Source organism: Filobasidium floriforme (assembly GCF_021052385.1).
Source record: "Filobasidium floriforme strain CBS 6241 chromosome Unknown HD553scaffold_14, whole genome shotgun sequence".
NCBI lineage: Eukaryota > Fungi > Basidiomycota > Tremellomycetes > Filobasidiales > Filobasidiaceae > Filobasidium > Filobasidium floriforme.
The window spans coordinates 183,737-196,853 of NW_025763635.1; the positions used below are offsets into that span (position 1 = coordinate 183,737).

At 53.3% G+C, this 13,117-nt stretch overlaps 4 protein-coding genes across 4 annotated transcripts; 2 read left to right on the forward strand and 2 right to left on the reverse strand.

Moving 5' to 3' along the window:
• The first annotated feature begins 889 nt into the window (after nucleotides 1–889).
• HD553DRAFT_285640 (isocitrate dehydrogenase) lies at nucleotides 890–3,969 on the forward strand. The gene is made up of 15 exons (XM_046178235.1): nucleotides 890–1,079; nucleotides 1,226–1,310; nucleotides 1,486–1,592; nucleotides 1,716–1,781; nucleotides 1,950–2,090; nucleotides 2,199–2,318; nucleotides 2,409–2,552; nucleotides 2,638–2,697; nucleotides 2,787–2,803; nucleotides 2,869–2,928; nucleotides 3,016–3,071; nucleotides 3,143–3,219; nucleotides 3,295–3,391; nucleotides 3,459–3,736; nucleotides 3,802–3,969. The coding sequence occupies exons 1-15, from the start codon at nucleotides 1,077–1,079 to the stop codon at nucleotides 3,832–3,834; spliced, it is 1,344 nt and encodes a 447-aa protein (XP_046035634.1). The 5' UTR covers nucleotides 890–1,076; the 3' UTR covers nucleotides 3,835–3,969.
• Nucleotides 3,970–3,975: 6 nt separating this feature from the next.
• HD553DRAFT_273561 (uncharacterized protein) lies at nucleotides 3,976–8,394 on the reverse strand (the record flags this gene model as incomplete). The annotated part of the gene is given in 7 exon segments (XM_046177819.1): nucleotides 3,976–5,266; nucleotides 5,328–6,120; nucleotides 6,137–6,358; nucleotides 6,418–6,622; nucleotides 6,752–7,481; nucleotides 7,866–8,120; nucleotides 8,234–8,394. The coding sequence occupies 7 exon segments, from the start codon at nucleotides 8,392–8,394 to the stop codon at nucleotides 3,976–3,978; spliced, it is 3,657 nt and encodes a 1,218-aa protein (XP_046035635.1).
• A 565-nt stretch (nucleotides 8,395–8,959) lies between these two features.
• Nucleotides 8,960–10,722, forward strand: HD553DRAFT_313163 (cyclophilin-like domain-containing protein). Its single transcript, XM_046180198.1, has 4 exons — nucleotides 8,960–9,319; nucleotides 9,430–9,508; nucleotides 9,632–9,805; nucleotides 9,961–10,722. The coding sequence occupies exons 1-4, from the start codon at nucleotides 9,047–9,049 to the stop codon at nucleotides 10,269–10,271; spliced, it is 837 nt and encodes a 278-aa protein (XP_046035636.1). The 5' UTR covers nucleotides 8,960–9,046; the 3' UTR covers nucleotides 10,272–10,722.
• A 205-nt stretch (nucleotides 10,723–10,927) lies between these two features.
• Nucleotides 10,928–12,953, reverse strand: HD553DRAFT_285645 (mitochondrial carrier domain-containing protein). Its single transcript, XM_046178236.1, has 7 exons — nucleotides 12,572–12,953; nucleotides 12,460–12,500; nucleotides 12,272–12,350; nucleotides 11,998–12,143; nucleotides 11,836–11,899; nucleotides 11,155–11,764; nucleotides 10,928–11,083 (listed from the first exon to the last, which is right to left on the reverse strand). The coding sequence occupies exons 1-7, from the start codon at nucleotides 12,702–12,704 to the stop codon at nucleotides 11,035–11,037; spliced, it is 1,122 nt and encodes a 373-aa protein (XP_046035637.1). The 5' UTR covers nucleotides 12,705–12,953; the 3' UTR covers nucleotides 10,928–11,034.
• Between the last annotated feature and the right edge of the window lie 164 nt (nucleotides 12,954–13,117).

The following is a 13,117-nucleotide window of genomic DNA, read 5'->3' on the forward strand; positions in this document are numbered from 1 at the left end:
GTAAGTTCTGTGTTTGTGTTTGGTTCTTTTTTCGCTGTTACTCCCCTCTTCACCTAGTGGAATGAGGAGGACGGAAGAGAGACCGGGCGGTATGACTACCAGGATCGATCGGGGAGGCGTCGCTTTGACTCGTTGACCGCCCGTCGAAGAGAAGGACCTGGACACCATGACGCCGATTTCGCAACACAAGATCGACTACGACAAGTCGATGTCGGAAAGAATAAGCGGTCCTTGCCGGCAAACAGGCTGGATCTCTCCTTCCCTCGTCGATCGCTGTTGGATATCGGTCTGGCTGCGGACGCGGGTACGGTGGCCTGGTTCAGCCTCTCGACGGACGACGAAACCGGCTCAGCAGGAACTCGAACGATCTTCATCCTTTAGAATCATCCTACCGGTCTCTCAAACTCTTCCCCATCCTACCCTCATTCTCATCCCAATCCAATCTATATACTCCGGTGCTTGACACTCTGCGAGCGACGCAACCATCCTCCTTTACGGGAGGAGCGGTACTACAACCCACGTCTGCAAGCTATTTCTAGAACCACCAAGAGACAACCACGAGGTCCTTGTCCAGAGGAATCCTCGCCTGTTTACTCACCACGAGATCTATGGCGTCTTGTTTGACGTCGGTGGTCTGCGGGGTCCATTTAGTACAGGGTACATACTATTCATTTCTATTGTACTTTTCGAGCTATGCGATAAACATGTGAATATGGCTTTTTGAACTTGACGTGGTACAAATGTCTGTTGACCCGAAATGAACGGACCTTGGGAAGGTCGAATGACTCGCTTGCGACCCGCTGAATCCGCTTCGGGCCGTGGCATCTCGCGACGTTTCCCCCGAAACCGACAACGTCCGAACGAGTCTAGCTCGTTACTCTCTATCTCGTTCATATCGGCATTCATCCCTCTCTTTCATTTGACCTACGCACCTGCTCACGGGACATAATCAAATACCTCCTCTTTCCTCTTCCTAGCAACGCCGAAGTCTTCCGTCTGGTATATAGGCCATACCCTCCAGACTCTCGCTCTTATTTCTACCGGAATCTTCACCTTTTTTGAAGTCTTGAACGAATATGGTCAGTCCTCCATTCGAGCTCTCTCTTTCGTCCACAAGCACGAAAATACTCTGGATCTGACTGAAACGATACCACGTAACATTCCATTTCCTGGTCATCCACTTGTCTCGCCAAATCCCAACGGATCTCACCTTTGAGGCTTATAGTTGTCGTCAACCCGTGGTCTGCTCTTCAACGCTGCCCGTCAAAGTACTAGGATGTCAGAGGCTAGCATCATCCAGGGCCGTCGTGGTAAGTCCAGGGAACGTTCCATTGGGGTAGCTGAGAGGTATTCGGATTAGCTGACGAAGTATGTTTGGCTTTGCTACCTATCCGGACTTGCGCACCGGCTTGTCTTTTCCATCCACATGTTACCCCAACGACCCGTTTGGAACTACGACGACGGCGACTGATGGACGACCCGCAGGCTACGCCCAACAAGCCGTAGCGACCAAGATCAAGGTCAAGAACCCCGTCGTCGAGTTGGACGGGGACGAGATGACGAGGATCATCTGGAAGAAGATCAGGGAGGAGGTACGTTCTCGCGGTCTCTACCTTCCCCCCTCTTCGTCTTTGTTGTTGATGCGTCGGGGATGGTAATGAGCTGATCTTGTCTATATATGGACGGATTGGTTCTGGCTCGGGGCTTGGTCGTAGCTCATCTTGCCCAACTTGGATATCGACCTCAAGTACTACGATCTGGGCATGGAGAACCGGGATGCCGTGAGTAATCCTCGACCCTCGATCATTCATCAGCAGTCTGCCTGCTACCACTTGCTCACCGGTAAACTCCCTATTCTACCATACCTTACCCTTCTATATCCGGACCTGATCACTGGCCACTTCACAATCTGCTACACCAATACTAATACTACGACGGTCGACCTTCAGACCGACGACCAAGTCACCGTCGACTCGGCCGAGGCCATCAAGAAGTACAACGTCGGTGTCAAGTGCGCTACTATCACCCCTGACGAGGCTCGAGTAGAAGAATTCAAGTTGAAGCAAATGTGGAGGAGCCCGAACGGTACCGTCAGTCATAACCTCTCCTATCACATCCTCACATTTGTTCGTTGGCTGACGACAGTCATTCGCTTGTGGAACATGTAACGCTATCCGTTTCGGTATTGGTACTGGTAGATCCGAAACATCCTCAACGGGACCGTCTTCCGTGAACCGATCATCATCGAGCGGATACCGAAACCTATCCCCGGATGGATCAAGCCTATCGTCATCGGACGTCACGCGTTCGGCGATCAGGTACGGCTGAACTCGACCCTTTTTTTCTACTTGTTTCATACCGGGGGCTGATTCCTTTGATTTACAAACAACCTTTTTTTTGCGAAATAGTACAAATCCACCGACTTTATCGCCCCCGGGCCGGGAAAGCTGGAATTGACCTATACCCCTGCTGATGGCGGCGACAAGGTCGTCATGAACGTCTACGATTTCAAGGGACCCGGTGTCGCCTTGTCCATGTACAACACTGACGAGGTGAGTTCCCGTCATGGCCTGATCCATTTTGTCCACAATCATGGTCGCCGCTTCAAGCTGACAGATTTCTTCTTGTGGGATTTAGTCGATCCGAGGGTTCGCGCATTCGTCCTTCAAGATGGCCATCTCTAAGAAGATGCCCCTTGTAAGTCGCATCTCTCGTTGGCATTTGTCCTCGCATTCTCCACTCACCTATGATTGACCTTTTCTCACCTTGTCGAACCTGCGGTATAGTACATGTCGACCAAGAAGTGAGTCGCCGGTCTACTCAGCGTTGCTGGAGAGGCGACAAGCTGAACGATTGATGTTTTGACAGCACCATTTTGAAGAAGTACGACGGTCGATTCAAGGACATCTTCGAGGAGATCTACCAGGCGTGAGTCAACTGAGACCTGAATCGGGGCGGCTTTACGCACGTCGTGGCATGGCTAACAGCGATCCACCATTTGTCGGGGCTTTGCAGGGAATACGCTGCCGAGTTCAAGAAGCTCGGTCTGTGGTACGAACACCGATTGATCGGTAGGTCCACCTCGTCTCCCGCTGCAGATCGTGTGTGTAAAAGGATGCTGACCATAATATGATGTCTGCAGACGACATGGTCGCTCAGGCCATCAAATCTTCCGGTGGATTCGTCTGGGCCTGCAAGAACTACGACGGTGACGTCCAGGTAAGTCCATGTTCACTTCTCTACACCCGATTGAGCAATTGAAGGCTGATGGTAAATCGACATCTGCTTGCACAGAGTGACATTCTCGCCCAGGGATTCGGCAGTCTCGGTATGATGACCTCTGAATTGATCACTCCTGACGGTTCTACTATGGAATCCGAAGCCGCTCACGGTCAGTACAAATCCGTTTCTTACCGGACTACTCTCGGCTTACGTACATCTTGCTTAACACCTTTAAGGTACCGTCACTCGACACTACCGAGAGTTCCAGAAGGGCAACGAGACCTCGACCAACCCGGTCGCTTCGATCTTTGCCTGGACCCGAGGTCTCGCCTTCCGAGCCAAGCTGGACAACACCCCCGAATTGGCCAAGTTCGCCACCAAGCTCGAAGAGAGCTGTACCGAGACCATCGATGTCGACGGAATCATGACCAAGGATCTCGCCCTGGCTATGTACGGCTCCAAGATGACCCGTGAACACTGGGTCACTACCGATGTCTACATGAAGGCCGTCGAGGTGAGTCTCAGCCGACATAATCTTGCAACTCGTGCATAGTTGCTGATCTGCAAGTCCATCGCCAGGCCAAGCTCAAGTCCAAGATGGCCGAGGCTTAGAGGGATAAGGGAGCGACGAACTTGTATGGCCCAAAAAGGAGACGCGATGCTTGATGCACAATACTATCATTACTGCCCTCTACAAGATGTCCAAGTGTACAACGGAAGCGCGATAAAGAATTCTTCAGGCGATGTAGCGGATCAGTACCGTTCCGAGTCATACTCCGATGGCCGCTGATGTAGATCTTGCCGGAGAATCCTGGTCAACCAGTCTGCGTGCCATGTACCGACCCCCGGAGCTACCTCTTGCTGTTGATCGTTTTCATCGAACGTCAAGGGTCCGTCAGTGCTTGATGGTGCCATCGAGCTCCTTCGATGAACCGTAATGGACAGGTTCGGGTTTGTTCTGCCCTGGGCCGAGCTGTCATAGATGGGCGGTCGATCGTCGAGACCAAGGCTCGTATCAGGATCGACAGAAGAACGTCTTGCGCTCGCGCTCCCAAAGGTATCTTCACCCGTGAACGATGTCGACCACTGGATCTTGGAGGGACGACGAGCCGGGTTGTGTACCGAAGACCCCGCCGTGGCGTGGGCGAGAGCGTTGCGAGCGGCAGCCTGGCCTTGACGGCCATCTCGCAGGATACACTCTTGTTGCGCGCGGAACAGAGCCCATGATTCCCACTCCAAGCCACTGTGATCAGCGTCGACCGGAAGTACGGCTTTGAACATGATCGTCCATGCCATTGACGTTGCCATTGTCACCTCGGGTGCTCGAGACAGGCCGTGAGCTTTAAAGATGGGTGAGATCAGGGGGGGCGTCAGGGGTATGACCGAGGGCAGCAGTTTCAGCCGGGGCAAGACCTCGGTCATCGCTTTGGCCGTGAGTATACCATCGAGCATCGGGATCACCGTTTCAACCAAGATCTTGCGAAGCCGTACGACGGATGGATCCTCTGGCAACGAGTCGGCCGCTAACAAGAGCTCATTGCGAGGTGCCAGCATTTCGAACAGAGTTTGGCCCTCGAGGCATGTGAGTGCATCGCCAATCTCCTCGATGGTTCCGGTAATCATAGCGTCGCTCTGATTCGTGTCTTGAGTACGAATGGCTGTTGGTACGGCCGACAACGGACAGATCTCTTCGTGCGGGAGCTCATGTCGCCTCTGTGGATCGACGCAGACGCGTATACCTTCGAAAGTAGTCGGCTGTATGATGCAGGCCGACGCATACAGTCTTCCCGGGCGAATGTCTTGAGACATGCCCTTGTCGCAAAAGTCGCGCTGATCATCGATGACGTCGAGAAAGTTTTCCACCGGTACCGCCAATGTTCTTGACATGACGGATGCTACCGCATAGGGCTCTGCGAAGAGGAAGTTCCTCGCCAGAAGTTGACTCTTTTCGTGACCGGTGGTGACGCGTCGCACCAGGAATATAAGTTGTCCTTTCGAAACAGTTGTCCCCTGACTGCGATCACCTCCAATGGAGACATGGCCCCTGCGAAATAACAAGATCGTAAGCTATGTACTCTCGCTGCACATCTACTTCCTGCACTCACGTGGTCAGAATACGGTCATACAAGACCCCTAATCGCCTCACACCTTGTTCGTTTCCGGTGATCACGCTAGCCAGCTGTCCGACGGCTACGGAAAATCTCTCCATGAACTTGCCAACGTTGAGGGTCATGGGGGCCCGGCCATCGAGAGTGCCTGGGTAAACAGCCGAGTCGGCCAGAGATAACGTCGAAATACGCCTGCCATTCTTGGAGGCGTCTGATGTAGAACGATCCGCTTGAGTCATGGAGTCTTGATATGAGGCCGAGCCGTTCGAAGTATCACTAGGCAAGCTGACGCTCGGTCGTCTCGCCGGCACCACTCCAGGCTGTCGCCAGGCCCACGTACTGCGCAACGCAGCGATAAAGGCAGGGTGGGAACTGGTCAGATCGATATCGAGCACACTCGAGGATGAGCTCTCAGCGTCCCAGCCCTTGTTGCCCTTGTGCCGATGCATACTGCGCCTCTTGCTATCGACATCGATCGAAGCGATATCACACATGGGTAGCATGCCGTCCGGCGAGACCAAGAGGCGGTCTTCCTCGTCATAGATCATGGCGGCGATGACAACCCTTCGCCTGCCTTTACGATGAGCCACGTTCCGCAAATGTGCGATCACACTGAAGGTGAAGATACTGAGACAGGCGATGATGGCCAGTGTTGCGACAATCCCGGTGATCATCTTTTTGGTAGCTCCGAACGCGCTTTTCGGGGGGATGACGCCCTGTATCAGCGCGTAGGTGGTACCTGCGAAACGCCGCAGCATCTCATTCAGCCTTCTTATCACCGTACGATCAACTCGACACCGACTCACCTCCCATGGCGATGTAATGCATGCAACAGACAGCAGCTCCCAATATGCACGCGATAGCGACCTTGATGAACCATCCGTGCTTGAGTTTAGGACGGAGGACGATGAACATGATGTACAGGGCAACGATGACCGCGGCGCAGGCGACTACGACACTGCCTACTACGTTTCCGATAGTATAGCTCGTGTAGGGGATCGAGACGATCGATTTTTGGCCGAGATAATCTGCGAACAAGAGATGTAAGCCATTTGCATCCCGAGGTTGCCTTGCGATCAAGACTCACGCATTCCCGCGATCCCCCATCCGCAGATCGTCCCAGCGACCAAGATCTTCCTGACCTCTTGCCTGGTAACCACGTCGTAGCCCAAGAGATGCTTGAACTTGTTCAGCCAGGTACCGCTTTTATCGCTCCGAGTCTTTGATGGCCGCCTGCGACTGCTGGGTCGCGAATGTCCGTCTTCACTCAGTGCCGACAACGCTCTTGTCATCTCGTTCCTCTCGACTGCGCCTGACGACCGGTTGAGGTTGGTCGTCGACGTATCCCCGAGCGCGTCCATCCGGAAAGAAACGCTGGCAGCGCTTTCCCTTCGTTTCTCGTTGTGATTCATCCCACTGACTCCTGCCTCCTTGTTGGCGAGCCCTCCCGCTGTCTGCTTTTCATCATCACCCAAATCATTCGATCGACCCGCTAGAGGGTCATCGCCGTCTGGTTCGGTATACGACTGTATCCTAGCCAACGTGTAAGTCGGTGTCGACGCTTCCCTCGGAAATAGAGAATTGACCGGGACGGACGCTCTCCGACCTTGCAAGATCGAAGGAGGAGGGTATAGACTAGTCGTCGTCGACCCTGTCAGCGGCGTCGTCCTCTCCGAAGCCAACGTAGATCCAGGCCCGGGAAAGGTAAAGGTAGGCGAGAACAGTGGTGCCGTGGAATCCACCGAAAGGGGCGAATAAGGCGCTCTGTCTCGAAGCTTGATATTCGGTACAGAGCCTCTTCTCGCGTACCGATTGGACGTGGAAACGGGGACGGGGATGACCCCTTCTTCCGCCTCTCGCCCTGAGAGTTTCCTCGGTGGCTCTCTTGACGACCTGCCCGTATCGTACGGAGACCTGTCCATCCGGTTGATACTGGCAGGAACGATATCATCGTCGAGAATCTCGTTGTCGTACCCGGAAGCGACCGGATCCGAGGGCGGAGGTCTCACATGCACAGGTGCAAGATCTTCCTTTTGCAGACCCTTGTGGTCCCATTCTTCCTCTTCCTGATTCTGTCGGCTCTCCTCATCCACTCTATCGTTCTTGTCCTCGGCTTTCGTCTCTTCCCATTTCCTCTTCCGCCTCTCTGCTCTCCCTCCACGGGAACCCAGATCAATCATGCTCCACCCCAAAGCCCACTCGAGCTTGTCGATCACAGCATCCAACTTGAGCTTGAGTTCGTGTTTCCTGTAATCTTCGGATATGGACTTTTTCTTCTTGACAACGGCGTCCTTGTCGAGCGCTAATATTTCCCCCGGGCGGTCTTTCAGGGCGTGGTCAGACAAGTCTGTGATCTCTAGTTCGACCTCGGCTCCGTCTGCGGTCCCATTGACATCCCCATGACCATGTTCCGAAGTCGTATTCGTGGACATGCGTCTTTGTCTAACTTCCAGTCCGACTCCAACCTCCCCGACACCTAGACCCACGTTCCCATTCCCCCTCCTCTTTCTCCCCCCAAACAACCTTGCCAACCACCTCTCCCACCCGACTTCCAAGCCCATGACGAAGAAAGCTCCTATCATGCACGTACAACTAACCACCAAACTCAGTACCGTCCATCCTGCCGCATAAGCCAGCGTCAAGGAAGGGTAACCACGTTCTTTCTCCAGAGGGTGGTGCAGGACAAGAGAGTTGTTGCCGATAAAGTGCATGGAAAAGGTCGAGACGGAACCGAAACAGATCCCAGCGGCTACTAGGAGGAGGACGTTGTATGTCCCGCGGTTTGAGGTCCTGGTTACACGAAGAACAAGGTGAAGTAAAACAAGGCGACATATCGAGATCGGGGTTAGCAAGTTCGAACTCAGAATCGATATGACTCGTGCTTTCTCAGGAATCCGACTGACCTTCTAAGCAAGAGCTCCAGCGTACACAAGCTCCCTACAACAGCGATCACATAGCTGAGGATGATATAACCCGGCGAAAACTCTTGTATGAGCTCGACGTATCGAACCGGGACATCTCGTCTTGCCAATCGCGTTTGTGATCCTCTTCCCGCTTCATCCATGTTGACAAGGTCTTTCGCGATGAGGTCTTGGACACCTTTCCATATCCATGAAATGGTTGACGAAGTAACGGCGGGCATGCCAGTTCTGTTGTTCGTAGAAGAGGTGACCGTGTTGTGCACAGAGACCGCCTCGATCGTGTCCGGGACCGACTCGCGGTACGGTGGCATCCCCCCGACTTCAGTCCTCTCCTTCAAACTGTTCGAACTGCGAACTGTGTCGTATGTATTTGTTTGCTATCAAGATCCTCTTTGCTAATAAACCGACGTTCTTTCCAGTCCCCGACGATCCCTCTTATCCAGAAGTGGTCGCGATCGTAATTAAAGGTCGTTCCCGAACAGAATAAGATCCCGTTCCCAAATGCGACCAAGGCGATTAGAGACGAAAGCCCCTCATCGACATCGCGGACTGGCGGGATGTCCACTTCGAACGGATACGAAGGAGGATATCGAGCTGAGAGAGAGAGATATCAAGACCTGAAGAAGATAACGAGGATAGAAGATGGATGAGATGGGATGTTATGAGGTTCCCCCCTCTCCCCGGTCTCAATGCCCAAAGCCTCTTGACGGAAGCGATCGACCGGCCGCCGTTACTGATTACTGGAATTACTGGTAAGACATGGAGGGCATAATCGATCGATCATGATATCATGATATGATCAAAAGGTTTGCGATCATATATTTGCATCATCAAATATCGGCATCGACTACATCGATACATCAACATCATCAGCTTGGAAGTATGACCCGGGTCTACCTAGATATTGCTGTCGGCTCCCAATCCGCTTACGACGCCGCCATCATCGAACACCTCCGTGGGATCGGCTGGTTGATCAAGAACGCTTCGACCTATGGTCTACCTTCGACCGTCGATGAGCTGGATGAGGTTGGGAGAGAGACGGTAGAGAGCTGCTTTACTGGAGAATTCGTAAGTGACTCAATTGTTCGAAGAAGGGTTGCAGCGGTCTTGTTTACTTCAAAATCAACCTCTTCTGCCTTTAACTCAAACTCGGTTGATGATTCCTCTGCAAAGTCTAGCCAGGCGTGAAATGTCGTCTAGACCCTCCAGAATCACTCATCATCGGTCGACTGCATTTCGACCTCTCCTCTTCTCCTAGTAAGCCGTCTCCTGTCTACACCTTCTCCGCCTCCCCCCTCCTGTGATACTTGTTCACGTATCGTATGACACAACATTAACCTGATCTCCCTACCCACCTTCCCCCTTCTTCGCTTTCCTCAGACCTAGTCAAACAGACCGAAAACTTCATCTACCTCCTAACAGCCCAAAAGTCCCCAGGTCGGAACAAGAAGGGCCTGTGTTACAAGGATACGCCGATGCACCGGTTCGTAGAAGGTTTCGTGCTACAAGGAGGGGATGTGACTAGGGGGGATGGGAGTGGGGGGGAAAGTATTTGTAAGTCAACTACGTCTCGTCTTCAGCTTCCTTATGTTCGTGGGCTCGCATCGTATCGATACCAATCCCAAAGGTCTTAAGGAGACACACCACTTCTTCTAATCGTCTTCATCACATGACTGACACCGCTCCCCTTCTTCCTCCATTCGATCCAGACGGCGGAACCCTCCCAGACCCGAAACCGCCTCACCAACCCCACACCTACGGCTCCCTCTCCTACGCATCCTCCTCCTCCAAGAACTCCTCCACCTCTCAATTCTTCATTACCCTCACTCCCAACACGCCAGCTGGGATAGCCGAGAGGAAGAAGAAATTGGATAACAAGTATTATCCCTTCGGACAGCTTGTTAGTGAGGACGAAGCGCTGCTGAAGAAGTTGGAGGAGAGGTTGGGAGGCCAGGTGGGGTGGGATGGATTGGCGGCGAGGGGGGAGAGGTGTTGGGTGGCGGAATGTGGGGTTTGTTGAGGTTGGATACGAAGGACAGAGGTCATGACATTAGGAGCACGTGCGGTGGGCTCATCATTGCGCTGCCAGAGGCCTGAGGGTGTTGCGGTATCGTTATCGGATACTATACTTTCGGCCTGTTCGTTTGACAGAGCAACGGTAGCGAGGGTCCGCCCCTGGCCCCTGAACCGATTGTCGTTCTGTTCACCAGTGGAGGTCCTCTCAAGTCTACGAGGGGTTACTGAACCTCAGACTTACGACAGCAGCGAGAATTATTTGACGGTTGAGGGACATGGGGAACAAGGGCATGAGACCTAGCCTTGATGCGAATTGCATCGTCGCAGTTAGCGCCACGCTTGGTGTGGGGAAGTCCGCTGCCACTACAACCCATGTTTCCGGGAATGTAAATATCACCCCGAGCTTTGTGAACTACGCGAAGAAGGTCTACCCATTGTCAGCGTTCTTTTGTATCTGTCAGAACGTTGCTGCCACCGTCGGTCTGGTGTCGTCAGAACCCAAGGTTCGACATCGAGACGAACTCAGCAGGCCACTCGATGGCTAATGTCGATCTCTTGGGTCTAAACACTCGAACCCCTGCTCAGATCTTGCTGTAACGCAATCGAGACCCGAACGGTGGCAGCTCCGTCAAGACCTGCCGAGATGGACTGCCCACTGATACCCATGGCCAGCAATATGATTTGGCTACAAATAGTTGGATTACAAATCGATGCAATGATGATGCGTGTCCTCTCTGCGCTTGGTGATGATGAGATGCGGTCCTGCTTCAAATCTCCATGGCTCGTTTGAGAAATTGCCAGGTCGAGAACGAAAATCTATCCACGGAAGACCAATACAACGTCAGTCTCAAGTCCTGCAGTCGTCAAGTCGAGCCGCCGCCACTCACGCTGTCAGGGGTATCACCTTGATATACCCAATACTCAACCCGACGTAAAACCCACGCCCGACCTTGCCCTTGCCCTCTTGCCAGATCATCCTCACCGCCTGTCTCCACGTGATCCCATCTACCACCCCGGTCGCCTTTGCCGGTCCCGCTCTCACACCCCCGACCTGCATCCTCCGTCTGACCACCTCGAACGGATACGAAGCCGTCTGACTGACCGCGCCCGCTATTGCTCCGCACATGAGGTCTGACCAGGTCTTGTGTCTGCTCAGACTCGGGAAATAGGTGGGGAGGTGTCGTTGAAGTGTACCGTAGGTCAAGAATGACACCCCGGCATAAGGGATCATGCCGACAATCGTGACCGAGAATCCTCGGTAGAAGGGTACGAAATGGTTGATGATAGGTATTCGTGCCGAGAGCATAGGTGATCGTGCATTCGGCCGTATTGTCGTCGTTGTTGATGATGATGATGATGCAGAGCTTGCAGGGGTAAGAGGATGGTTTTCGCGATAGATCGCCCGGATCACGTCGGGTAGCGATTGTCGTTCGGTTTGGTATGCTAGCCGTACTCGGATGAGCTCGAGAGGGTATGTAAAAAATACCGATGTTACACCTACCAGGACGTCGGATTTCTTCAGCAAAGCGTGACTCGCAGGCGACATATGTAGTACACAGCCGACTCACCTGATAGACTTCCGGCGAGGAACAACCTCCCTGGCGTCCTCATATCCTTATTTGGCATCAAGATCTGGAAACGACGTCGAATGCTCCGATCAGCCCCTGTCCGCGAATGCGAAGCTCCGGTACCGCGTTCCCAACCTCTTATCGACCGTAGCCGAAACTCACCCCCTCGACCTTGTCATACGCCATAAACTTCACCCCCGCATACGGAAATATCCGTAATAACGTCGCCAAATGACCCTGAAACAGCCCCCTTAGGCCCTGGGCGGCGAGGATGGCCTTCATAGCATGGTATAGACCTGTCGGACGACCTGTTCATCCGCAAGAAACAATATCACAGAAGGACCGAACGAGGAAGATCTCGTCAGCGTTTGATTTGGTTTAGCTAAGTTACGCTGGTAACCCGGAAAGGTAAATCCCAACTCCAATTTCCGCTCACCTGCGTATTGCTTGAAATCGGCATTAGAAGTCTGAAACAAGATCTTCACCCTATCCAACGGCGCTATCGCCGTTTTCGCCTGCAAAAGACGAAGAGAAGAAATTCCATGGACGAGACGGGAAATGCGAGAGGAGAGCCAATGAGATTCCCGATAATAGCCGGTCAATCAGATTTCGATCGAGGCTTACTACACATCCTGCTACTCCTCCTGCTAGTCCGCTCCGTAATACTAGAGATGAGAAAAATCACCCACAGAATGAGTGATAAAGTCTTGTTGCGGGCTTGACACTGGGGACTGACCATAATCCCAACTACCCCGATCCGCCTGAGCTCTCCGTCGACTCCGTTCCCAAAACGTCACCGCTTCGTCGTCCCTCGCATACCCCGAATGCTCGGCTGCGAACGTTTGTGTATTGTGGTCATTCCTGGCCATGTCCTCCGTGGGCCTGGCTGAAAGGTTGTGCTGGATTTTGCTGCAGAAATCTGGATTCAGGCAGGTAGATCGATGGGATCCGAGCGGGGTCGTTCTAGGTCGAGCGGGGTCCTGGTAAAAGCTGCTCGCGGACGCGTTTCAGATGACTAGCGTGATCTCAGCGACGACTATCGACGAGTCTAATTCTCTTGCAAATGTTGATGAGCTTGAGGAGTATGCCCCAGTCATGGTGATAGAGGCGGTCATAGGCCATTGCATGTCGTGATTGACTGGTCAGGTCGCTCGACCCGAGATCGTCCCCTGGCTCGATCGCTTGCTCGGTCGCCGGGGAGGTGGAGGTCGCGCGCGTCAAGGGAGGTGTTCGACGTCACACTTGGGTTGGGAGGGAGGACCATATCCATGTCAACAGGTTA